At 44.6% G+C, this 26,296-nt stretch overlaps 2 protein-coding genes across 4 annotated transcripts in view; one reads left to right on the top strand and one right to left on the bottom strand.

The window, feature by feature from the left end:
* The window catches only part of Muc4 (mucin 4, cell surface associated), a 49,077-nt gene extending 38,596 nt beyond the window's left edge, over nucleotides 1–10,481 (top strand). Inside the window, exons 17-24 of the mRNA XM_078043968.1 lie at nucleotides 778–959; nucleotides 2,532–2,691; nucleotides 3,585–3,764; nucleotides 4,160–4,233; nucleotides 5,535–5,599; nucleotides 5,682–5,914; nucleotides 8,478–8,640; nucleotides 9,856–10,481. Coding sequence (XP_077900094.1) covers nucleotides 778–959; nucleotides 2,532–2,691; nucleotides 3,585–3,764; nucleotides 4,160–4,233; nucleotides 5,535–5,599; nucleotides 5,682–5,914; nucleotides 8,478–8,640; nucleotides 9,856–10,051 — 1,253 coding nt within the window. The 3' untranslated portion in view covers nucleotides 10,052–10,481. The remainder of the gene's footprint in view (nucleotides 1–777; nucleotides 960–2,531; nucleotides 2,692–3,584; nucleotides 3,765–4,159; nucleotides 4,234–5,534; nucleotides 5,600–5,681; nucleotides 5,915–8,477; nucleotides 8,641–9,855) is intronic.
* The window catches only part of Muc20 (mucin 20, cell surface associated), a 36,442-nt gene continuing 18,977 nt past the window's right edge, over nucleotides 8,832–26,296 (bottom strand). For 2 of the 3 annotated variants that reach the window (XM_078043969.1, XM_078043971.1), the window contains exons 5-7: nucleotides 18,545–19,222; nucleotides 17,271–17,362; nucleotides 13,968–14,861 (exon numbers count right to left, since the gene is read on the bottom strand). In XM_078043969.1, coding sequence (XP_077900095.1) covers nucleotides 14,793–14,861; nucleotides 17,271–17,362; nucleotides 18,545–19,222 — 839 coding nt within the window. In that variant the 3' untranslated portion in view covers nucleotides 13,968–14,792. Of the gene's footprint in view, nucleotides 13,054–13,967; nucleotides 14,862–17,270; nucleotides 17,363–18,544; nucleotides 19,223–26,296 lie in introns of those variants that run through there. The other variant, XM_078043970.1, reaches the window with a different exon arrangement.

The following is a 26,296-nucleotide window of genomic DNA, read 5'->3' as shown; positions in this document are numbered from 1 at the left end:
ATCAAAGCTTGCAGAGACCTTATTCTGAGCTCTGACTGCCTCTTTCTCTGTGCAAAAGGAGGGAGTGCTTTGTCTGCATCCCTCTTATTCCATGTGGTATCTGCCCTGGTGCAAGACAATGACATCCGAAGATTTTCTTCTCCATTGGACTCCTGAAGAGTCGTGGTTGGGGTTTTTCCCATGTATTTCCTACTATTGGTTCCTTTCAACTTGCTGTTTGAAGGAGACTTTTCTTATTTTCTTGAAAAAAAAAAGAAGAAGAAAGAAAAGAAAACATAAGACAGGTTTGATCACAGATATCTAGGAATGTTTTCCATAGTCTGGTGTCTGAAGGGGTAGTGGGTCAGAGGTCCAGGAAGTTAAAGGGGAGGGGTTGAGAAATCAGGGTGAGGGAAGAGACTGCTCTGATGTGAAGCCAGGGTGGCCTGCAGTGTAGCCTGGGGAAGTGTTGGGAGGATCCTGGTCTTCATCCTCCATTGCCCAGGACATCCTGGTTCAGGCCCAGGTAGGGTTCTCTTCAGGGGAGAGGGTCTTCCCCTTTGTGGAGTTCCACCTACCATCAGTAAGTGGAGTCTGGTGTGTTCTTTTGGAGCATGACCAGATCACCCCCGTTTGCAGCCTTGCTCAAAGGAGATGCTTAATAAGATTTGGGGGGGAGGTCTGAGGTGGATGGGGCGGAGCCCAGAGCCAGCAATCAGGGTATTAGTTGGCAGGTCACCTCAGACCACAGATCAGAGGAGTCTCCTAGCCCTTACCCACTTTGTCTTCCCTGGACAGAGAATGGTACTCTGCTATGGACACCAAAGGTGCTGGAGCCATTCACTCTGGAGATTCTAGCAAGAAAAGCCAACGTTAACTTGCCATCTGTACTCCAGCCCAAGACTGTGGTCTGCTTTTGCAGTGCAGAGAACCAGTGTTTATACAATCAGACCAGATGGGTGGGCAATTCCTCCATGGAGGTGAGTGTGGGGAATCGGGAGGAAGAAGGTTTCTGTGTTGAGAGGAAAGAAAGTGGGAATTGAAGCGTGGTGATGATTCAGCCCCTCCTGAGGAAAGTGCTTGTTGGGGATGTGGGAGGAGCCCTGGTGGCTGAGTATAGCAGATGCCCTCTCAGGCCACACATTCCAGTGAAGAGAGAGAACTTCCTTGCCTGTGGCTCCATTCTTCCAGGCTGGTAGGGATCTTCTACGTAGGCCTTTCTCCATTGGGCTCCTCTCATTTCCCCAGTATGGGCCGCTGAGGTGTGGGTGGGAAGGTGCTGTTCTCCCTGGGCAGATACACCCAGGCTCCAGCACAGCTCCGCCAGCCCGCCCTGTGGCCCCAGGACACACAGCACTGCTGCTGTGCTGTGCTCATGCCCAGGAAACCTGCCTGAGATGCTCGCTTATGGGCCTTCTGCCTAGAGCAGCACCCAGATCTTTCTCTCTGGGATCTTATCATCGTGGCATTGGAAGAGAGGTGAAAGCCATCCTGTCTCAAGACCCCCAAGCTCCTTTGTTTTCTTCTTTACTCTCTCCCTCTCCAGTTTAAGGGAGTCTCTTTTTTAGCTCAGAAATACACTTCTTCATCAATGTTTCCAGCCAAGATACTTACCCACGAGTCTTGTCCAGCTGACATATTTTTTTCTCCCGCTCCTCCTTCCCTGTCTTACTCCAGTAAGGATTCCAGGGAAGAAGATATGGTGTGAGAAGGCTGAGTCTGAGATCCTGCTCAATGGCCAGGCAGGGGGATTAGGGTAAAGAGCAGCCCAGGAAGGCTGAGTGGACAGGAGGATCATGGTGTTTTAGGCAGGATTTGCAGGCCCAGCCTGGTCAAGAAGGTTATATCAGCAGAATTTACAATAGCCAAGCTTGGAGTCCACCTAGGTTCCCTTCAACAGATGAATGGAAAAATAAAATGTGATATATATATTACTCAGACATAAAGAAGAATGACTTTATGGGCATTTGCCAGTAAATGGATGGAATTACAGACTATCGTGCTAAGTGAAATAAGCCAGTCCCAAAGTCAAAAGTCAAATGTTTTCTCTGATATGCAGAAGCTAACCCAAAATAAGTGGGGGAGATTAAAAGTAAAAGAATAGAAGAAAGATCAGTAGACAAAGAGGAAGGAAGGGAAGGGAGAGAGATGGGATAGGGAAAGACAGTGAAATGACTCAGACCTAACTGTCCTAGGTACATCTGTGAATATACCACAGTGAATCTCACCATCATGTAATCCACAAGCAAATAGCAGAAAGATCATGAGAGCAGAGGGAATGGAATAGGGGAGGAAGGAGAGGAGGAGGAGGAGAAGTACTGGGGACTGAAATAGAACGAATTATATGCTATGCATTTATAACTATGTCAGAATAAATCCTATTGTCATATATAACTAAAAAGAACCAATAATGGAAAAAAAAAAACTTTTAGTAGATGCTAAGGACTCGGGTCCATGGGTTCCTATACTAGAGAGGTCAGTAGTACAGTGACACCCAGAAGCCCTCAGTGGCTCAGCCTTTTGGCCAACCAGTGATCGGTACCCTGTTTCAGGTGGCCAGCTGCAAGTGTGATGGGGAGACCTTCGGCCAGTACTGTGAACGCTCCAAGGATCCGTGTGACGAGCAGTGCTTCCCAGGTGTGCAGTGCCATCCTGGGGTGGGCTGCGGGGCCTGCCCTCCACACATGACTGGGGACGGACATCACTGTGCAGGTGAGCTGGGAACAGGGCCCTGGCGGGAGGAGGTTCTGGGGCCAGGTGACATCTCAAGGGCAAGGGCAGCCAAGGGCAAACCATTGGTCTTCCTATTCTAGTAAGTCTTTAGAGTGCTCACCACGGGAAGCCAGGGTAAGGATGGCTTGGATAGGAGGCAGTGGCTGGCATGGCACTGAGGGAGAAGAGGTTGTCCAAACAGAGGGGAGAGGCCAGGGCAGAGCAGCTCTGAGACACTGATGGAGAAAACCCAGAGCAAAAGACTCAAATGGTCTGAAATCCAAAGAATCAGAGACAAGCTGGGGCCTGAGGACTCCTCGGGGGTCTTCCGAGACTCCAGGCCCTGAGGCTCTGCATTTCACAAGTCAGGGCATTTTTCCTTTGAATCCTCTTCCACTCATTTGTTCCTTCACCTGGGGGCCTCTGTAGTCACCATGAAGGAGATCACAAGGAGGTTGCCCCTCAAGCCCCTGAAGGTGACCAAAGAAAGTCAGCAGAACATGGTGTCTTCTGAGCAGAAGCCAGAATGGGCAGAGCCACAGCCTAAGAGGAGGTGAAAGTGCAGGGCGAGGGGCTCTTCTCCCCCTAGCCTTTCGGGTTCTTCCCGGATGTAGAGGCTCTGACAAACACACTGCTACTTCAGCAGAAGTGAAAGAATACCTACCTGGCAGAGGAAAAGGATCACCTTACAAAAAGGGTCACTTTACAAGAAATGCCTAGGAAAGGGGAGGATAGTTCAAAGTTCCGCATGGTCCACCAGCAGAGCACAGATTGAAGGGGCAGTGGGGGAAGGAAACGGAGATGTCCCTAAAACAGTTTCCCAAGGCTATCCCTCCCTCCCCACTCCCAGCTGCCCCAGTGTGGTGTTGCTGACCTCCCTACTCCCTCTGCAGCTGTGGAGGACACTTTTGCCTGTTGGAACCATTCCTGTCCTGTAAATTACTGCTACAACCACGGCCACTGCTACGTCTCCCAGACACTGGGCTGCAAGCCCACTTGCACCTGTCCCCCAGCCTTCACTGACGACCGCTGCTTAGTGGCTGGGAACAATTTCACTCCAACCGTCTCTAGAGGTAGGACCAGATGCACCTGCCGGCTCGGCCTCCATACTCTTCTCATCTTTGGGGAAGGTGGGGAAACTAGGGTCCAGGGCTAAGTTCCTCAAACTCACAGAATAGAACTCTGAACTGTTTCCTCACATGGTAAGCTGTAGGCTGTGGGGGTCATGAGGGCAGCTGCCAAAGCCCTAACCATGGGCCTGCTGAGGGGAGGCTGAAGCAGAGGCTTCCCAGCTCAGTGAGGCAGGCTCCGCAGAAGCCTGGCAGCATAGAAGGGGAACCGAGGTGAGAGCAGGAAGTGGCCAGTGACTGTCACTAGGGAATGAAATGGTCCCCGTGGGCTGGCCCAACGGACTTCTCAGACAAATCTGGATAGAGATGGTGATGACCCTGGCTTCTTCCACCTCCAGAGCTTCCCCTCAGAATCATCCGGCTCATTCTCACTGAAGAACAAAACGCCTCCGTCGCAGATGTCAATGCCTCGGTCAGTGCTGTGTGCTGGGCTGGGGCTGGGGCTGGGCCATCATTTATGTACCCTTTCCTAGATCCATTGGCCAGAGGAGGCTGGAGCCTCTTGCCCAGGGGAGGTCTGTGGTTGGGGTAGGGAACCAGGAAGCCTCAGGTTAGAGACCCCAGAAGGGGTGAGACTCACCCATCACCATGAGCAGAACCTAGGGTGCCAAGTCATCTCAGCCTCTCCTTTCGAGTGTCTCTCAAGTCCTGTACTTCTTGGGTGTTATGTGGAAGAAGCACAAGTGGTCACTTCACTTCTACTCTGACTTCCCAGGGGAACTGGGGGTCCTGCCCCTTGGCCCCATGTCCTTGTCCACACCTCAACGGCAGGCAAAGCAGCCCAGTTGATGAGTGGCTGAAGCTCTGGAATGCCAGACATGGGCTTCAGATCCCTGCCCTACCACTTACTAGAGCAGGTATAATAATTAGACAAGCTTTTTAGTTGCTCATTTGTATAAGTAGGGATAATAATAGTACCTATGTCAATAGGTTGTGTCTAGGTTTAAACAATAATGTACATAAGTCACTTAGCACAGTGCCTGAAACACGACAAATATTCAAAAAATTACTATTACTCCCTGGGGTGGTGGTGCATGCCTGTAATCCTAGAAGCTCAGAAGGCTGAGGCAGGAGGACCACAAGTTCAAAGCCAGCCTCAGCAATTTAGTGAGGCCCTAAGCAACTTAGCAAGATCCTTTCTCAAAATAAAAAATCAAAAGAGCTGGGGATGTGGCTCAGTGATTAAGCATCCCTGGGTTCAGTCTCCAGTACCAAACAAATATGCCATCACTATTACTACCCCTACTATCAGAGCACCCCACCCTGAAATGCCCAAATCCTAGATGCTTATCTACTGCACCTGACATGGGCTCTTTGAGTACAGTCTCTTCCTAAGTTACCTTGAGATCCCAGCACCTGTCCATTCCTCAGTGTGGCTAAGCAACTGATGTTCAGGACACATGAGGGGAAGCTATGGTTTGGTGAGTCAGGGATCAGAGGCAAGCTGGGGTCCTTCATTTCAGAGTCCCCTCTTGTAGATGTGAGGAGGAGGGGGAAAGAATGGAAAGCCCTTCACTGACCAATAACTCATCTCTGGACTTGGCTGGAGTGTGGGGATGCAGAGATGGGTGGGAAATGATCTGGGGGTCCTGGGTTCACTTTCAAAGGTGAAACCAGTCAGGGATGAAGAAATGCACTGCAGTGGGAGGGGTCTCCTCTCTAGTCTGGGCTTCACCACCACCCTGCCCTCCCGTTGCCCATCCTCCATCGCAGGTGGCATACCGACTAGGAACCCTGGACGTGCGGGCCTTTCTCTGGAACAGTCACATAGAACAAACGTAAGTGAGACTGTCCCCGCTTAGCCCCCTGCATGTCTCATCTCCCCACCCCTGGAGTCCTCACTGACCCCCTCCCACATAGCTCTCTCCCAGCATCGGCCTCAGGAAAACCCATTCGGCGTTGGGTGGTCGTCTCAGAGTTCCAGTACCGTCCTCGGGGCCCCGTCATACACTTCCTGAATGAGCAGCTGCGGGAGGCCGTGGTGGAGGCCTTCCTCTTCCCAGTGACCTCAGAGAGTTGGAAGAGTCAGGAGCCCCGCATCGATGTTGTCTTCCACCCCATCTCCTGGGAAGATGTGGGGGATGTGATGGCTCGTGAGTCACTCTATCTTGGGAACAATTGGGAGAGGGTGAGGCAGGGAATAAGGGGAACCTGTTTCAGATCTTCAGGCTACACAAACTCATGATGGTCCCCAGACAAGGAAGAAGCAAGTTAATTGAGTTTTGTTTTTTGAAATGTTTGAGAAAAATTTCTCTCTCCAAAGCTGAGATTCCAAGCAGGGGCACAAAATACAGCTAATGCCCCAACATGGGTAGTTTCACACTGCAGTTTGCCAACCCTGGCCTTCCATATATGCCCCCAGCTGCACTCTGGGCCCAGGGAACAGGGGATTGAACCCAGGGTCTTGGGTATGCTAGGCAAGCACTCTACCACTGAGCTACGTCCCCAGCTGATCCAGGCCTTCCTGACTATTGCTGCTAATGGTTTTCTTTTCTTTAGAAAAATTGCTTGTTATTTTCTTAAAATGCCCATTGTGCTTAAATATGCACAAGGGACCAGGCACAGTGACCCACACCTGTGATCCCAGCAACTCAGGAGGCTGAGGCAAGAGGATCACAAGTTCAAAGCCAGCCTCAGCAACCTTATTTAGATCTGTCTAAAAGTAAAAAATAAAAAGGACTGGGGATATAGCTCAGAGGTAGAGCTCCCCTTGGTTCAATTCCAGTACAAAACAAATAAACAAACAAAAAAACCCAACAAACATACACAAGAACATTCCCTTCACCTTTGCCCTCTACCTGGAGGATCTTAAGTTGGAACCTGAAGACTGGCCAGGGGCAGAGATACCCCACTACTGAAAGGGTGTGGCCCTGTGTGAGCACCTTCCCCAAGCCAAGCCTTAATACCTCTGTCTGGAAAATGACATGGGATTTCTGAGGCCTTTCTTGGTTCTCCTGAGATGGGAATCAGTGAGAACAAGGAATAACCCATTCTATTTTTTCCGGATGGGGCAGACTACAGGACAATGACCATTCCCAACATAACAGAAACTGCTGTTCTACTTGGGTCTAGAGCTAGGCAAGAGTTCCTTCTAAAACCAGTTCAAGCCCCTTCCTGGGCAACAAGGAGAAATCCCTCAGAGCTATGATATGCTGAGCAATCAGGGTGGCAGGAATGGGTGGCAGAAATAGGTGGAGGAATGGGAGCAATGACCCTGGCCATGACTGTGATGTCTGTAAAGAAAATCCTCAATTTTTATTATACAAGTACAGTATGTTTATTGCTGAAACTTTAGTAAAAACCAAAAACCCAAAACAAAAAACCATCCAAAACACACTCCCCCGACAAAAAAAAAATAAAGAAAGAAAATAACCTGTAATCCCAACCCCCAGAGATGACACATCTTTATGAACTTTCTTTTATGACTAGGGACCTTCACATATCGATTTTTAAAATAAGGGATCAAGGCCTGTGGTTGTGGCTCAGCGATAGAGCCTCGCCTAGCACGTACGAGACCCTGGGTTCGATCCTCAGCACCACATATAAATAAATAAAATAAAAATATTGTGCCCAACTACAACTAAAAAATAAATAAATATTGAATAAAATAAAATAAAGGATCAAATTGTATCTAGTATCTAGTATCCTCATTAAGTAATGGTGAGTATCTTATGTCATGAATTGTGTACATACTCCCATTTGATATTGTTCAAGCCCAGGGCTGCAAATACCCCCAGTGTACTGTTTATGGATCCCAAAGGAAGAACTCGAAGGACTCCACAGAGAGGTTTTGGACATTTTATCACTCCCCTCCCTCCTCAATAGCGGGCAGGGATGCAATTGAGCCCCCTCCACACACCTATAAGCAGGAGGAATAGACAGGATCAGGTGCATGCCCGCCACGCAGGTGGGTTTCCTCAGATGTTTTATGAGAACATTCCTTTACTTTACAACCAGAGTCACTCTCTTCAGATCCTCTCCCAAGGACTGAAGATAAGGAGGGTGGCCAGCTCCCCTCTCCTTTTCCCTCCTTACCACATTCTTTTAGAGACCTTCTTATCTCACTGCAAGCTTTCCTAGGCACTGGTTAGTGTTCAACTCAAAAGATATATTATTTTATGTTTTATTTAAATGTAGTATCATGATATATTTTAAACAGTATCATAATTGTTGCCTTATTGAGTGCTCACTCAATGTCAAGCACTATACTATGTATCCTGCATATGACATTTCATTTAAATCTCACAGCAAGGTCAATGCTATTATTATAATTTTCTTTTAAAAATAGGAAAACTGAAATTAAAAAAAAAATAAAGAAACTGAGTCTGAGAAAAATTTCCCTATCAGACAACTAGTTAGTAGCAGAGTTTGAATTTCAATTCAGCTTCAAAGTTTTGTTCTTTACCGGTGCATTTCCATACCTTAGAAACTGCCATTCCTTTGGTAAGGGTATGCAGTCTTATTTACCAAGACCCCTTCCTTTTAAACTTTGTTGACATTATCAATGGTGCTGATCTGAGTACCCATAGATATGTATTTGTGTACTCTTTTAACTATTTCTTAGGATAAATACTTGAAAATGAAATTCTTGGTTGGAAGGTATGAATTTAGTGTTAATCAGTTACTTTCCATGTGCATCTTTGTCCAACCTGACAGTGAACCTGAGCATGCTGGATGATTACTTCAAATGCAATGGATACAAGGACTATCACCTTGTCTACAGCCCCCAAAGCGGCGTCACTTGTGTGTCCCCGTGCACTTTAGGCTACTGTGAACATGGAGGCCAGTGCCAACACCTGCCTAATGGACCCCGCTGCAGGTTTGTAGATCTCTGGGCAGGAGGTGGAAATAGTGCAGGGGAATCTAATTTGGGCAAGACACTGCAAAGTTTCCTTTGTAATTAGCAAGAATAGGGACCAACGGAAAAGGGATGGTGGGTGTCCTTCCTGGGCTCAGACCCTGGGAAATAGATTCCAGATCCCAGCAGGTAAAAGAAGGTGTGAGGCACAGTTGGATTAGTAGACATCCTTTATTCAAAGGTGGCAGCAGTCACTGAGCCTTTCCATAGGATTTTTTTATATGCAGGTCACAGAATGCACAGTGGGAAGTGAGCGTATGCTCACAAGTAGATTTTTATGACCTTGAGTACATATGCTGAATCAGGGCATTTATGACCTTGGCTACCTACTAAAAATGTAGCCTGCTGGAAGTCTTGGCCAGGGAGCCTAACTATAGCCATCTTGGGCCTACCCTACAGTGGGAAATGAGAGTGGTGCATCCTTACTCTGTGTGGAGAGTAAAGATGCCATATTACCTCTGAAACTCAAACCAGCCACAAAGTAGGTATCATAACTATTTTGAAGATGAGAGAATTGCAGGTGAGGGGTGAGAAGAAACAAACCAGTATGCTAAGAAGCATGGTTTCCTGAGTCAAACTCCTTCAAACTGATTGGCTTCTCCAGAATGGATACTCAGGTGGTCCACTTTGCATGAAAAAAGAGTCCTTTTTCTTGTGTCTTGGGCCAACTCTGCCCCTCCATAAGAGCACCCATCCTCAGAAAGCCCCTTAATCTAGCGCCTTATGAATGCTTGGGTTCATTAACACTCTGAGCAGCGAGCGGCCTTGAGGACAGCAGTAAGGCTTCAGATCCATCCCAGATTCGGCTTCTGTCACCTTAGGGCCCTGGGTCTACCCTGGCCCCCTGCAGTTCCAGATCCCATCAAAGTAGAGGGTGGTTTGAGTTGAGGGAGGAGCCCCGCCCCGTGGGTGGTTGTGGGGAGGGATGTGGTTTGTGACTGTGCCTGCGCACCTGTGGTGAGCCCCGGTCCCTCCTGTCCTAGTGGAGCTGACTCCAGGTAAACTTACACCCATGTTTATAAGGTCCAGGCCTAACTCCTTCACCCAGGGGCCTCGTTTTAGCATGGCCTCAGGGCTGACACAGCCCCTGTCCCCAGTGGGTGGGCCCAGGCTGCCCATCCTCCCCTGTGGAAGGACCTCCCCACCCATGACAGCGCTGTCTCTCTCTGTCCCCAGCTGTGTGTCCTTCTCCATCTACACGCCCTGGGGCGAACATTGTGAACACCTGAGTATGAAACTCGGCGCATTCTTCGGGATCCTCTTTGGGGCCCTGGGAGCCCTCCTGCTGCTGGGGATTGTGGCGTTTGTGATCCTGCACTTCTGGCGCAGCTCCAGAACCAGGAGCTCCTACCCGCTGGACTCGGAGAGTTGAGAACTCGCCCCGAATGGGCAGCTGTGGCCAAAGATACCTCAGGACCCACCCCATCCTCAATACTCACTTCAGGCACCATTACTTCAGGGAGACTGGAAAGGGAAAGGTGAAAGTTGGTGACTGGGGAATGAATAATGGGAATGAAGTCAAGACTGTACCTTATTAGGAGACCCAAGGGCCCAGGCAGGAGCCATAAAGACCAAAGCATGTAACTGGTTGGGTTCTCTCGCACAGACATACATAGGCTTAAGGAGGACACTGGCCCACTGTGAATGTACACACACACACACACACACACACACACACACAGGCAGTGAGTTGTTAATGGGGTGACTTGCTCTAAGTTAACAAAAGTGCTTTTGCCAAAATTCTCTGGTTTACTTCTGATTAAAGTCTATTTAATAAAATCTCTCTGACTTGTGTCTCCAAACCATGATTCCATTCCTGATTTTCTCCTGGTGATGCAAGAGCTGGACACAGACTTCTCCAGCCACCAGAAGACACACGGCATGGAAGTTAAACATTAGGCAGGTGGCTGGGCCCAGTCCTACCTCAGTTCTCAGTTACTCTATACTGGGAGGACTAGGTTGCCACAATCCTAACTTGGGTCCTCGTTTCCTATCACCTTCTTTCCCTACCCCAACAGACACTGCAATGCTTTAGACGTGGTTCCCGCCCCCCCCCAAAGATGCATGTGCTGGAGGTCTGGTCTTCTGTGGCAATGTTGAGGTGGGAGATCCTTTAAGAGGTAGGGCCTAGTGCAAGATAGTTAGGTCAAGGGGGCATTGCCCTCAGAAGGGACTGACGAACTTTTTGAAGAGCTCTGTTTTGAGAGGGGGTTTTTGTAAAGTGAGCATACCTCATGCCTTTGGTGCTCTCGCATGCAGCAGGTCACCTTTCTGTTTTTTTCTTGTGTTGTGACCCGGTCAAGGAGACCCTCACCAGAAGTCAAAAGATGAGGCCACCCAGTCTTGGGTTTTCAACCTCTGAAATTGTGAACTAAATAACCTTCTTTATTAAGCACCTTGCTTCAGACATTTTGTTATAGCAACAGAAAATATTGGGAGAGGTGGTATTAAAAGTATGATTGTCAGACTTGGAAATAAAAATATGGGATGCCCAGTTAAAATTAAAATTCAGATAAATTACCACCACAAATAAGTTTTTAGTATAAGAATGTCCCCTTGAATATTTTTACAAAGTTATTTATTGTTTACCTAACATCACTGATAGTCTGTATCTTATCAGGCAACCCTGGTCAAAACAGTTTCAGAAAGGAAAGCAGTAGAGACCATGTGGAGGGTAGTTTGGAGGGGGCGGGGAGATGGTTCCATTTAAAGAAAATAAGAGGACAAAATAATATCACATGAACTTCTTTCTTTTCATGTTAATAAACATACATCTCAACATTTCTTCATGGATTCTGTATTATTTTCAGAAGATAAACTAAGAATGAAATTGCTAGTTTAAAGGGATCTACTTTTTTTTTTTTTTCTGTGGTACTGGGAATTCCATCCATGGTCTCATACATGCTAAGCAAATGCTCTACGACTGAGCTATATCTCTAGGCTTGGGTTTTTTAAGATAGGATCTTATTTAGGTGCCCAGGCTGGCCTCAAACTTGTCATCCTTCTGCCTCAGCCTCTGGAGTAAGTGGGACTACATGCCTGGCTTGGGATCCACATTTTAAAGCTTTTAGATAAATAGTCAAGAAGATAAATCCAAAAGATAGATTGTACCAATTTCATTCATGCTAGGAGTGTTTAAGAATGCACATCAGTATGGATAATTCCTATAAATCTTTACCTATTTGACACACAGTAAGCAGTATCTCGCGGTATTAATTTGCCCCTTTTTAGCTAGTGTAGTCAACTCTTTTTCACGTAGGGCTTTTATGATCCTTCTTCTGTGAATTGCTTGTCCTCTCCATCTGTTTACTTTTCTTTTTTTATTCTAATTTATTATACATTATGGCAGAATGCAATTCATATTACACATATAGAGCACAATTTTTCAAGTCACTGATTATATACAAAGTATTTTCACACCATTTGTGTCTTATACATATACTTAGGTTAATGATGTCTAACTCATTCCACCATCATTCCTACCCCCTTTCCCCCTTCCTTCCCCTCCCTCCTCTTTGCTGTATCTAAGGTTCCTCCATTCCTCCCATGCCCCCGCCCAATTGCCATTATGAGTCAGCATCCTCATATCAAAGAAAACATTCGGCCTTTGGGATTGGCTTGCTTAACTTAGCATTATATTCCCCAACTGTGTCCATTTACCTGCAAATACCGTGATTTTATTCTCTTTTAATGCTGAGTAATGTTCCATTGTGTATATATACTACAATTTCCCTATCCATTCATATACTGAAGGACATCTAGGTTGGCTCCATAATTCAGCTAATGTGAATTGTGCTGCTAAAAACATTGATGTGGCTGTGTCCCTGTGGTATACTGTTTTTAAGTCCTTTGGGTATAGACTGAGGAGAGGGATAGCGGGGTCAAATGGTGGTTCCATTCCAAGTTTTCCAAGGAATCTCCATACTGCTTTCCAGATTGGCTGCACCAATTTGCAGTTCGACCAGCAATGTATGAGTGTGCCTTTTTCTCCACATCCTCTTTAACAATTATTGTTATTTGTATTCTTGATAGCTGCCATTCTGACTGGAGTAAGATGAGTAGTTTTGATTTGCATTTCTCTAATTGCTAGAGATGTTGAACATTTTTTCATGTTTGTTGATTGGTTGTATATCCTCTTCTGAGAAGTATCTGTTCAGTTACTTAGCCCATTTATTGATTGGGTTATTTATTTTTTTGGTGTTAAGGTTTTTGAGTGCTTCATATATCCTAGAGATTAGTGCTCTATCTGATGTGCTTGTGGTAACCAAGGTAAGAGATGATAGGACCATGGACCATCTTGGTGATGGCAGTGGAAAAGGTGAGGTAGAATCAGATTGTGGGCATTGCCTGAGGCAGTACAGCCAACAGAATTTCCTGGTGTAAAATGTAAGAGAAAGAGAAAAATTAAGAATGGTTGTTGGAGGGCTGGGTTTGTGACTCAGAGGTAGAGTGCTTGCCTAGCATACATGAGGCCCTAGGTTCAGGCAGGAGGATCATGAATTCAAAGTGAGCCTCAGCAACTTAGTGAGGCCCTAAGAAACTTAGTGAGACGCTATCTCTACATAAAATATATAAAAAAGAGCTAGGTTCAGTGGTTAAATGCCCCTGGGTTAAATCCCCAGTACCCCCAAAAAATGTTCTGAGAATTTTGGCTTGACCAATAAAAGGATGTAATTGACATTCGCAGAGATGGGGAGGATGCAGACAGAGCAGGTGTAAGGGAAAAGATTAGAACTTCAGTTTTGGAGATGTTGAAAGTGAGGTATCTCTTTAACAACCACGTGGAGAGGGTGAGTTAGCAATTGAATATATTCATTAATAATAGTAGTATATAAGAGATGGGATTTTTTTCTTTCTCTTCCCCTCCCTCCTCTTCCCACTTTTATTTTTGCTACTTCTTTTTTTTGGGGGTGGGGTGGGGGGGGAGACTAGAGATTGACCTCAGGGGCACTCAACCACTGAACCACATCCCCAGCTCTACTTTGTATTTTTATTTAGAGACAGGGGTCTCACTGAGTTGCTTAGCACCTCACCATTTCTGAGGCTGGCTTTGAACTCCAGATCCTCCTGCCTCAGCCTCTTGAATCGGGGGAGGCATATACCACTGTATCTGGCTATTTTTGCTTCTTCTTTTTGGATTTTTCAAAATTTTAAAATCTGAAGTAAGATTTGCCTTTACAACAGGAAAAAACCAGTAATCCGTGTCTAATTTAAAACACAATAATGTGAACTATGAGCTATGGGAGGAATACTTGAATACTGTAGACTTTCCTTTAAATCTGCTTGAGTCCAGAACTTAAAATTTAAGTTTATTCAACAAACATTTTATTGACATTCTGTGTGACATACAGGTCAGGTGCTCTGCTAGGTTCAAGGGAATCTGAGAAGAACAAATATTGTCTTTTCCTGAAGGAGCTTGTTATAGTTTGAATGTGTTTCTCAAAGGCCCAATGTTTTAAAGGCTTGGTACCAGGGCGCTCCATTAGGAGAAGGTGGGAACTAATAGGAGATGAGGCCTAGTAGAAGGTCCTTAGGTCCCTGGGACTTTGAAGGGGATTGCAGTACCCCAGCCCCTTCTTCATTTCTTTTATCTCTGACCCAATTATCTCAGATATTTTGTTATATTAATGGAGAACTTAATATTACGAGTTTAAGTTTCAACCAGATCCAGAGCTGGCTTCAGTAAGGGCAAACCAAGAACTGGGGACACAAAGAATAGAGGGAACAGTAGGGATGTATAAAATCCCTATATAATAAAAATGTCAGCACATACAGGTCACATAGATAACCTCTGGACACACTGAGTGTAACTTTAGTACAAGGTGGAAGCACAGGGATGGGTGATCAGGTCTGTCTGGGCCTAGGAAACTAAAGGACCCCTCTGGGAGCAGGGGACACACTCCTTTCCACATACACACAGTAGGGTGTTAAACGAGCCAGGGTCCTTTGGCCACGTCTGGGGTATAGGGCTCGAACCAGCTGGCCTTCATGGGAACCTTCTGGGTAATGTCAGCATAGCAACGTGGCTCCGGTCTGTTGGTGAGGGCTCAGACCACGGGAAGCACTGCTTCTTTTTCAGCAGAAGGTATATACCTGGCTTCAGCTGATGTTCGTTAGCCTCTCCGGACGCGAAGTAAGGAGACTTGAACGAGAGGCAGGTGGGTATGCAGTTCACACCGGAGCTGGAGAGCAGGAGGAGACAGAGTGTACATTCAGTGCATCCAGCCCAGGAGCTCCCCACAGGCCAAGGACAGGGAAGGACAGTGGGAGAGAATACCAACAATGCTTCCTGATCCTCCCACATGATAAACATGAACTAGGTGCTTTGCCTATATCATTGAAACCTCATAGCAATCTTGTAAAGCAGGGATTATTATCCTTGTTTTATAAGGAATAAAGGTAATAATGAAAACCCCACCCAAGATCATACAGTGAGGAACTAGAATTCACACCCAAATCTAACACCCAGAGCTCCAGAGTTCACTGACTGACCCCTGATCCCTAAACCATTGGTCAGTCCCAAGAACAGACACCCAACCCCATGTGGCCTGATTCTTACATCTCAGCTGCCTGAACTGCTCCTAATCTCCCAGTTTCTTTCTGACCCCTGAAAGAATCCCAGTTTGGAGGCTTAGACATGTCACTCGACTCTGGCTTCCCTCTTTGACTGGGATTCCTTCTCACTTTTTTGATTTTTGTGAGCAGAGGGCATTGCCATCTGTTTGGCCACCCCACATCAAACCTTATGTAGGGAACTCCTGGCTGGGTGAGTCCTGATGAGATTGCTGCTACTGAGAGAACTCAAGGACCCAGATATTCCCCCCTCCTCTTTTCCCCTGGCAGTGATCTGTGGACACAAGAACTAAGCTTACACTATTGGATGTTCCCACTCAAGACTTTGACTCTGGAACATGTGACCCAAAGATAAAGAGGCAGTGAGAAGCCATTTGCAATAGAGCATGGAGGCAGCATGATGTCCGTTGACTGTGACAATATCCAAGAGTGACAGTAATCAGCAAGAATGACAGGGTCCCACCAGGTGTGGTGGTGGACACATGTAATCCAAGTGGCTTGGGAGGCTAAGCAGGAGGATCACAAGTTCAAGGCCAGCCGCAGCAACTTAATGAGTACCTAAGCAACTCAGCAAGACCCTGTCTCTAAATAAACTATAAAAAGGGGGGGGGGCTTGGGATGTGATTCAGTAGTTAAGCACCTCTGGGTTTAATCCCTAGTACAAAAAAAAAAAAAAAAAAGGACAGGGTCCTAGCCAGAATGTTCCTCCTGCTCTTCTGGAAATCCTTTAATCCTTTGATTCTATGTACCTGGGACTCTGCCAAGAAATCCCCTTTTTGCTTAGGACAGACCGTGGTTTTCTTTTACTTGAAATAGTTGTTTCCTGTCTCCACCTGCCAAGAGTAACCACCTCATCTGTCCAGCTTGGATATAGAACTCTACCTGACATAGGACCCCCAGAGTTGGCACCTCTGCCAGGTTTACCCCTGCAGGGGATGACACCAAGCCTGCACTGCTGACAAGCTGTATGATACCTGTGGACTGTGACAGGTACAGGTTGCAAGCTTGAGGCATGGGCAGGGGCACTGCTGAAGGGACAATCCACTTAGGCTGTGCACTGAACCTGTTTTCACTGTTTATACCGGTACAGAACGTAAACACTTCCTACTACATCACACTCCGTCTCCTACTTGGTGAAATCTACACTCTGCAAGGCCAGTGAAACCTACACTGAGCTGACCCGGTGGAACTTCCAGTGATTCACATTGTCCCCCAAAACCCCGATCCCAGAATTTCATCACCAGAAACCCTGTCCAACAATCTTGGTTTAAGAGAATTTTCCTAACTTGCTCTACAAATATCTCCCAATCTTGATTCCTCTCTAGAGAATGTATCTGTTTTTTTTTTTCTACCTACTATCCATATTTCATCTGGGGCCTATCCTTTTCAATCTATGTGGTAATGATTGGGCTGTGAGTCATGAGGGCTGTTGCAGGCCAATGAGACCAGCCCTTCTATTGATGATTTTGGGAAAAGTAAGTTCCTTGTGAATCTAGAGCTGTCAGAGTCACCTTCCCATATATAGGGAGAAAGACTGAATAATGAAAGAAGCAGAGCTGACAGTAAGAGAGACTTAAAAAAAATCTCATGATCATATTTGAGCTGCTGGATCCAGCCACAACTGAAGCTAGAGGAGCTACCATAGGTTTCTTGGATTCTTGGACCTTGCCTTGTCTATGTAAACTACTTTGACTTGGGTTTCTTCCATAATCCACCAAGTGTCCTGTTTCCCTGCCCATGGGACTTCTCATCAGGGACCAGAAACCCAATACTTCCTAGGACCTGAAGAAATTGGAAATGAGGGGGAAGAATTTGTTTACATTGCAGAAAAGATGAAATGAGTTCAGAGAAGAAAGGCAGAAGCAAAACCAGGCAGAGAGTCTTCAACTCAGCTCCTAACACGCCACAAGACACTAGACCTCCTTCTGGGTAGTAGTTGCTCTTCTGCATCCTGAAGAACCCGGCTGTCCCTGAGAACCACTCATTTTACTCCCCTGGCTCTGCAAGCATCCACTCACCTGCTGCATGAGGCTGTCTGCCTGGCTGGGCTCAGTGAGGTCTGCTGGGGAGGCCACACTCAGCCGCACTAGGAGGAAGCCTCCATCACCACCTTTGAGTGGAGAAAGAAGATGGAAGTAGTCAGTTTAGGAATAAGGATGTGCCTCCCACTAAACTCTTCTCTGCCCCCTCTGCATATAAGCATGAGGCACTCTTACGCAGAAATGTGTCTTACATTTACATGGGACCTTACGTGTGCTGGCTACAAAGAGGAACGACGATTCCTTCTCTAGGATAATTGCAGCCATTCCTGCGTCCTCCCAACAAGAGTGAAAGGCGTGGTGGCTTAAGGCACCTCCCACGCTTGAAGAAGTCAAAGGAAGAGAGAGGAGGAAGAAATGGAAGCTGAATTAGAATGTTCTCAAGTCCAGGAGGTCCTGGGTGGAGTGGAAGGAAGGGCCCCCAAAGGGAGAGAGCTGGAGAGTGGCTGGCTCCCTGGGGAGATGCCTTCTGCCAGTTCTTCCAGCTGTAAATTGGTAGGGGACGGATGGGGTCATCTAGTCCAGCCTTCCTGGTTTAGCAGCTCTGCAAGAAAGTTCTGCCTTTTGTTGAGCCCTAATCATCTTGCCTTAGCTGGGCAGTGGGCACACACCTGTAATCCCAGGAACATGAGAGTTGAAGCAAAAGGATTGCAAGCTCTAGGCCAGCCTCAGCAACATAGCAAGACCCTCTCAAAATAAAAAGATATATCTCTGAGACCTGCCAAACCATCACATATTCATTTATTAATATTTCATGACACTATCTATGGCAGAGAGCAAGTAGTACATCCAGCAGGACCCACATTCACAGGGTTCCAGCTACTCAGAGAGCAATAATTGGCTGTGACGCCCACAGCCTTCCCCTCTGAGTGGCTAAGGCTGGACCAGAGGCTTTCAAACGTTGAGGACCACGTCTGTTAAACAAGAGCTGGGACCCTACCACATGCACCGCAGTTACTCAGCACTCACTTCATGAAAGGTTGGAGCTGGAAAGGCCCCCAGTGCTCCTCCAGTGCAATCCCTGATTGCTACGGGTGGGGAAACTGAGGCTCAGAGAGGGAGAGGAACTGGGCCAGGTTTGCTCAGCTTGTTAGGCAGAGCCAGGACCACTAGGAGACCATGAAGAGGTCACACTGGTGAGAGGTCAGCAGAGCCCCCCACCCACCCGTCCTTCCTCCCACCTCCTGAAGCATGCAGGCATCCCAGAGACCCCGAGCCCCCAATCCCAAGGATCACACAGGGAAGTCACTTACCTGCAGGGACTTCTGTGGTCTGCCTTGTCTGAGCAGTGGTGGGAGTGGCTGTTGGGGACTCTGGTGGGGCTGTGGCCTTGCTGAAGGTGAAGTGTGTCTCTTGGCTGCTACTGGCTATAGAGGGATGGGCAGAAGGCAGAGGGCTCCTGCTGGTGGGGAAGGACCCCGTGGTTGTGCCCTCTGTGGCAAAAGTCTCTGAGGGGGTGGAGACCTGGATGGTGGCTGCCTCTGAGGAGCTGTAGACGGAGGCTCTGGGCCCAGCAGAGGAAGTCACTGTGCCCACCGTTGACCCAGCGTCCGTGGAGCGTGTACCAGGTCCCGAGACCTCCAAGTGGCGTGTTGTCCCAGCAGAGAGGGCTGAGGTTTCCTCCCAGGGGCTGGTGCCACCTGCCACCAAGGTTCCACTGGGGGTGGGGGTGGGGGTCTGGGCTGCTGCTGTTTCTCTCTCTGTGGTGCGACTGGTGGGCACTGGGGCCTCTGGGGTGGAGTCAGGGGAGGCTGACTCTGAGGCGCTGGCTGTTGACCAGGTCTCAGCAGAGGCTGTGGTCCTGGAGACATGTGATTTGGCCTCAGTGGAGGCGGACAGAGCTGATGTCTCAGAGGTGGACATGGCCTGCACTCCTGTGGGGCTATAGTTTGAGTCCAAGGTCCCAGGGGTGGTGGCCCACAGAGTGTTAGCTAAATAAATAATGAGAAAGCAAAATGGAATATTGAGCATTCATAAAAAAGAACAGCTCACTGGGGGTGGGAAATGGGAGTTGCTATTCAATGGGAAGAAAATTTTAGTTTTGCCAGTTGTAAGTTCTAGAAATCTGCTGCACAGTGTGCCTGCGGGAACAATACCATACTGTGCACTAAAAATGTGCTGAAGGTAGATCTCATGTCAGGTGCTCTTACCACACACACACACACTCACACCAAAAAAAAAAAAAAAAAAAACTAAGGGAATAAAATCAAAGAGACAAAATATGAAATCACGAACCTGAACTTAAAATATGAAATAAATTAAAACATTTTTCTTCCCTTGTCAAACACAAACACACACACACACACACGAAAAAAAAAAAGAGATTTCTCATAGAAATGTGAGTTCACCATAGGCTCCACTTGGGTAAAAAAGGAGTATATGGATATATATATCAAATATATGTATAAGCTGAGCACTAATCAACCTTACTGATACTCTAAACAATAATGTAGCTATGGTACTGATGACCTAATGTAACCTATTGGTATAAATAAACGTGGTCACTTGGACAAGAAGCCACTCTGCCACTTTCCTGCCTTTGTACCTTGACATTGGGTCTCCCCTCTTTATTATTATTTTTTTATAACTAGCATCAAATGTTGGGGCAGGAGCCTCCCAGTCCACAGAAAGTTTGGGATCACATAATCACCTTAATAGAGACCCTTCCGGACTGTTGATAGGTAACGGGGAAGGGAGTAGCTTACTTATGCCTGGAACAGGCTTTTGACCTGCATCTATTTCATTGGCTGGTACTGATCCCTAATCAGTAGGGTAATTCTCTATCTCTATCAACAACGTCATCAGGCCGAGCTTTCTCTCCTACTTAGCAAGTCTGAACATACCGTAAATACTGCTGATCTTACTGCCTTGCTGACAGAGATAAGTTCTTGTTGTCCTTTTTATCAAAAAAGTAGGACACTAAATTTGAGAGACTAGGAGAAAATAGGTGAAATGCTTCACAAGATGCCACAGACTTGTATACCTGTGCTTCAAACTTTGTTTCTTTGTAGAGATGCAATTGATAAAACCTCTATCAATCTGCCTGCTCTTCTCCTTCTGTGCCTGGCTATGCGGTCCCTTTAAATCCCCCACCGGTCCCACCACAGCAGTGGCACAGCCTTGGCAACAACACTCTGCCGTGAGCTGTCCTGGAGCCTCCCACACTTATGACTCCTCTAACTAATTCACTGCCATTGCCTCCTTGGCTGGCTGTGGCAGCCACCCTGCTCCCAGCTAGATCCCAGTTAATTGAGTGCTTGGGACAGCTGTGGAGCAGGGGGAGTCTCCTAACTGACCTGTCTGTAAGATAAATTCTGCTAACCAGCCTAAATATGATCATTTACCTTTTGCTGTATTTAAAGAGTTACAACCTTTAAACAAAAGGAAAAATACAAGGTTTGACTCTACTGTCATTGAAACATGTTTATCAGTTATTTTAAGTAGACTAAATTAATTCTTTGTTTAAATTTACAGTCAATTATAGGGTTATTGAATACAAATACTAATGTCATGGTAACAAATACTTTTATGGTATGGTCTTATGGATGGCCTCAAGAGGCCACCCTGGTGTGGGGCAAAGGAAACAAAAATAAACAAGTGTCCAAAAGCTCCCTGTGGCCAGCTACCAAGCTCTATCCTTTCCAATCCGCAACAAATCATTACTGATATTCAACCATATGTGGAAACTGTTACAAGATGTATAAGAGTGAAAGTTTTAAAAAAGGAAAAAATAACTCTCCACAAAAAATGGAAAATTATCTTATAAAAGAAAAAAAAAATGGTTACAACAGTTTTACTTACCTTTTAACTTCTGCTGGATCTCTAACTTTCCTAGCCTTATATTTAAAATGTAAATTATAGGACCTACAAGATTTACGAGGCTTATGAAAAACCAGTCAAGAAAGAAAAAAAGTGTCTCTTTTTAAATTCTTTTAAATTCAAACTGCTTGACTGGCTGTCTTATCTGTGTTCAGCTGGCTTTCTTGACCAGTTCCTCCCTAATGTTACAACACAGAAAGACAAAAGTAGAAACATTCTAAATGCACAAGCTTTCTTTTTGAACAAAAGCTTTTTCTTAAGAATTTCACAGGCTTCCAACTGGCTCTTATTGAGCTAAAAGTACACTCTGATCTGATGAAAAAGTTAGTATTACGATGATGTAAGTTTTTAAATATTCTATATAAATTGATGTATTTTTCTGATTAGTCTTGTTTTATCTAACTATAAAAGCTTTTACATTCTGGGCTGGGATATGGCTCAAGTGGTAGCGCGCTCGCCTGGCATGCGCAGGCGCTGGGTTCAATCCTCAGCACCACATAAAAATAAAAATAAAGATGTTGTGTCCACCGAAAACTAAAAAATAAATATTAAAAAAATATCTCTCTTTTAAAAAAAAAGTTTTTACATTTTGTCTTTATCCAAATGCCAATTTCTCCAGAGTTAAGTCTCAAATACATTCAAAAATTTATTTTAATAAATCCTTAGGAGGATATAAAAATGGTTCTGTTGGGAGTGGGCCTGGTAAGTATCAAGGACAAAAATGCCAGCTAACCTGAAACTCTTGATTTCAGTGTCCATGATACCTGTTAGAGTTCTATACCTGACATTTCCAATTGTACAGGCCTGTCTTATATCTACATATTATGTACTTGATATCAAAATTGACATTTAAACATAAATGTAAATTATATCTCCAATATTTACATTTCTTCCTCTAAACAAATGAGCAATCATAAATAAAAATTTAAATAATTAAATAGATCCAAATAATTTAATTCAAGTCATATAATTAAATATATAGATGTCTTTAAGGCTCTGACTTATGAGATTTTTCTAGGGGACTAAATAATAAAGTCTTAATTTCTAAAATATATCTAAAATATAATATCCATTACTTCTAAAATTTTTCTCCAAAAAACAGGGATGGTTAATACTACTAATCACATTTTTCTTATGTTTTTATGTTACAATTAAAATAAGTAAATTAATTTAACATAAATGGGATTAATCTTCTTAGTATAGTTTCTTAAATGCATAAATTAAAAATTACAACTGATGTCAAACTGATCTCTGCTGAGAGCCATTGCCAAGTAGGAATGATGCATCAAAATTTCCTTGCCAGCGTACCCCATGTTGCTTAGAGGAAGGACTCATGGAAATGGACTCGCCTTGGACATTTGCAGTGACATTGCATATAAGTTTGAGAAAGGTGACCCTGCTCAAAGACCAGGGTGGATCCGGGTTTAAGGAGGATCCTACTGGATTAGAGCAGATCCAGGTTTAGGGTATTCCTGCTGGGAATAGGGAGTATCCCACTACTTGGGTTTAGGGCGGTTCCAGGTTTAAGGTGTACCCTGCTGGGAATAGGGCATATCCTGCTGCCTCTCAGGCACGCCCGCTCCCAGAGTATTTGGAATTTGGCCCAGAACGTGTGTAGAGTGCCAGTGTGAGTTCGGGAATAAAGAATTGCTGTTTGAATCTAAAAAAAAAAAAAAAAAAAAAAAAAAAAAGCCTTTAGTTGAAGGGCAGCCATATAAACTAACATTAAGCAATTTAAACAGAATCTAAGCCTCATTTAAAAGAGTGAAGCTGTAGGTGGTGAAAAAGTACATTTAAAAGTACAGTATAGATGATAATTGGAAGGCTTTAAAAGGTTAAATTGAAGGTGGTTGAGATACCTTCATGGTGGAAAAAAGAAAAAAGAGATATAAAAGATTCAAGATGTGGAAATATATTTTAATATGGAAGGTTAAAAGAAAAAGAAATGTTTTGAGATGAGATAATCTTTGTGTGATAAAATGTCTAAGTAAGTTGCAAAAGGCATTAAAAGGTTAAATTGAAGGTGGTTAAGATGCCTTCATGATGGAGGAAAGATTGAGTCATTCAAAGTCTAGTTAATCTTAAAAGCATTACTTAAAAAAAAAACAACCATGAAAATGGGAAGATAATAGGATAAAAGATATTTAAATAAAGAAGATTAAAATTTTGAAGTGAAAAACTTTAAAGACAGAAGTACAAAAAGATAAAAAAAAAGATAGAGAAGATGTAGAAAGATAAAAAAAGATGTAGGAAGACAAGAATTTTAAACCCAAAAAATAGGAAACAAAAGAAAACTAGGAGGAAAAAAAGCAACTAAGGGTGAATGTACAAACCTTAGAAGAAAACTAGAAGATAGAAACAAGATAAAAAAATGGTTAAAAATGTCAAATAAAGGTATTTTAGATAAAAAATACAAAAAGCTAAGACGACTATTAGATACAGACATTCAAGATAGAAAAAGGTAGAAGAGAGAAGTTTAAAGTGAAATATTGGATAAAATAGAAGAACAAGGAGATTATTAGTAATTTTTTTTCAAAAAGCCCATCAACTCTAATTTCTGGTGGTGCAGAAATTAGAAGTCTCAGATGAGGGTGTTAAAATTTATAGACAAGAGCCAATTTAGAAAACATTAAACTAGAAGGAAATTGGTTTAAAACCACATCAAAAAATTAAAAGGACTAAAATAATTCTAAAAACTAAGGCAGAATGCTTTTGAAAGACTTAAATTTAAAAGAATCTTTAAGGGGTATATATCCCCCAAAGATAAACTTAAAATAACGCTTTTTATTCTAAACTTTCTAAATTTGGATTCATCAGGACTTAGTGCTGCGGAAAGACATATGTATCCAAAAAATGTACATAAGCCGAAGGTACTTTAGAAAGATATTCTAACAGGACAATGGAAAGGTCCTGACCCAGTAATTGTCTGGAGTCAAGATTCTGTTTGTGTTTCCACAGGGAGAACAGCAACCGATTTGGACTAACCAAAGCAATTTCTACAGACCAAAAAGAAGATGATTTGACTCAAATCCATAACAGCTGATATCCAGAGCTCCAGCTTGGCTATTCTTACATCTTCGACAGTGATTAACCAGGGTGCTTTTTTCAATATCTATTTTATTATTGCATTTTTCCCAAATCGTAAAGTTCTATTTTATTTTTGAGCTCATACAAACCTAAGTTAATGTTTTTCTGATCAGTTTTATTTATTTTATTTTTTATTTTTTTTTAAAGAGAGAGTGAGAGAGGAGGGAGAGAGAGAGAGAGAGAGAGAGAGAGAGAGAGAGAGAGAGAGAGAATTTTTTAATATTTATTTTTTAGTTCTCGGCGGACACAACATCTTTGTTTGTATGTGGTGCTGAGGATCGAACCCAGGCCACACGCATGCCAGGCGAGCGCGCTGCCGCTTGAGCCACATCCCCAGCCCCAGTTTTATTTTTTGACTGTGGAGTTTTTAAACATTGCAATGGAGATTTCACCTAGGTAAAGCTACAAGGCCTTTACTATTGTCTTATGTGTTGTATGTTATGTGTGCACACTTCTGGTTTGTGTTGTATGTCTGTGTGTGCGTATATCCATAGATCATATATGAGGAGCGCTCATAAAAAAATGGATCAGAATTATTTTTTTTTATTCACGTGATTTAAATAGTTTGATTTAAATTAGGTAAACAGCTGTTAAGGATTGTTTTTAAAGGTGGTTAACAGATCTGTTTGTTTACTAATTTAAATTAGGTAAGGATTGTTTTTAAAGGAGGTTAACAGATCTATTTGTTTACTTTCACCTTTCCTTTTCATTATATTTAATAATTCTGTTCAGGATAATATCTCTTTAGCATCATGGCCAGAATTCCCATCTCCATCCCAGTGCCGGTTAAAACCAAGATAAAACCAAACTACAGCTTCTATGGTAGCTATCACAGTAAACTGTATAAACTGATGCATCAATGAATATAACTCAACAAGTAATGCTCAATCAAGGACTCGATTTACTTTGGGAGGAAATGGACATATTGATAGACTCCTCCGCTTTGAACTGCTTGCAGAACTTGCCTGGACTATATATCACTTGTATGCATTGTGAACTATCTTTTGGTGCAGCGAATTGTGGTAGTGCTGGCATATCTTTGCTGATGGTGTCACCAGTGATGCAATTTTTCCAAAGGAGCCATCAACTGGCTTGGTGTCGTGGCATTTCTGTATCCTCCTCCCTTCTGCTAGTGATGGTCTAAAATTTGGGGGCCAACAGAGGTGAGGCAAAGAACCTCACCCCCCCACTGGCACCAAGGCTAAATTTGGGGGCCAACAGAGGTGAGGCAAGAACCTCACCCACTCACTGGTGCATAGGCCTATCCCAAATATGGCTGTATGCTGGACCGGTAGTCAGTGATGGGTATGATCCAATTGCAGTGGTATCAACCTAAGACAGGAGGCTGACGCCTAGAGGTCAGTTTTTCCCATGACGGGTAAGAACCATATGTTGAATTGGACAACCTACCAGGCACGGTGCTTAAGCCACATTGCTTGTTGTTTAATTAATCAGAAGGGGGGAGATGCTGAGAGCCATTAACCAAGTAGGTATGACAATTTCCTTGCCAGCATACCCCATGTTGCTTAGAGGAAGGACTCGTGGAAATGGACTCGCCTTGGACATTTGCAGTGACATTGCATGTATGTTTGAGAAAGGTGACCCTGCTCAAAGACCAGGGTGGATCCGGGTTTAAGGAGGATCCTACTGGATTAGGGCGGATCCAGGTTTAGGGTGTATCCTGCTGGAAATAGGGAGTATCCTACTCCTTGGGTTTAGGGCGGTTTCAGGTTTAAAGTGTACCCTGCTGGGAATAGGGCATATCCTGCTGCCTCAGGCACGTCCGCTCCCAGAGTATTTGGAATTTGGCCCAGAACGTGGATTTCCCCAGAACGTGTGTAGAGTGCTGGTGTGAGTTTGGGAATAAAGAATTGCTGTTTGAATCTACAAGGCTGTGAGTGGCTCGTGATTTTGTGCCCAGCCAGACTGCGGCAGATCTCTCTCATTTTTTCCAGTTGTTAAAAAAACAGCACGCTGCCTCTTTTTTTAAATTTAACTCCTTCTTTAAAACAGGCTTTACAGAAAATTAAGAAGGATTATCAACAATAATGGTGGATCAACTTTCAATATCAAATGTGCCATTATCATTGATAGCTTTT

This window comes from Ictidomys tridecemlineatus, chromosome 3 (assembly GCF_052094955.1).
Source record: "Ictidomys tridecemlineatus isolate mIctTri1 chromosome 3, mIctTri1.hap1, whole genome shotgun sequence".
NCBI lineage: Eukaryota > Metazoa > Chordata > Mammalia > Rodentia > Sciuridae > Ictidomys > Ictidomys tridecemlineatus.
This window is presented reverse-complemented; position numbering and strand designations above follow the sequence as displayed.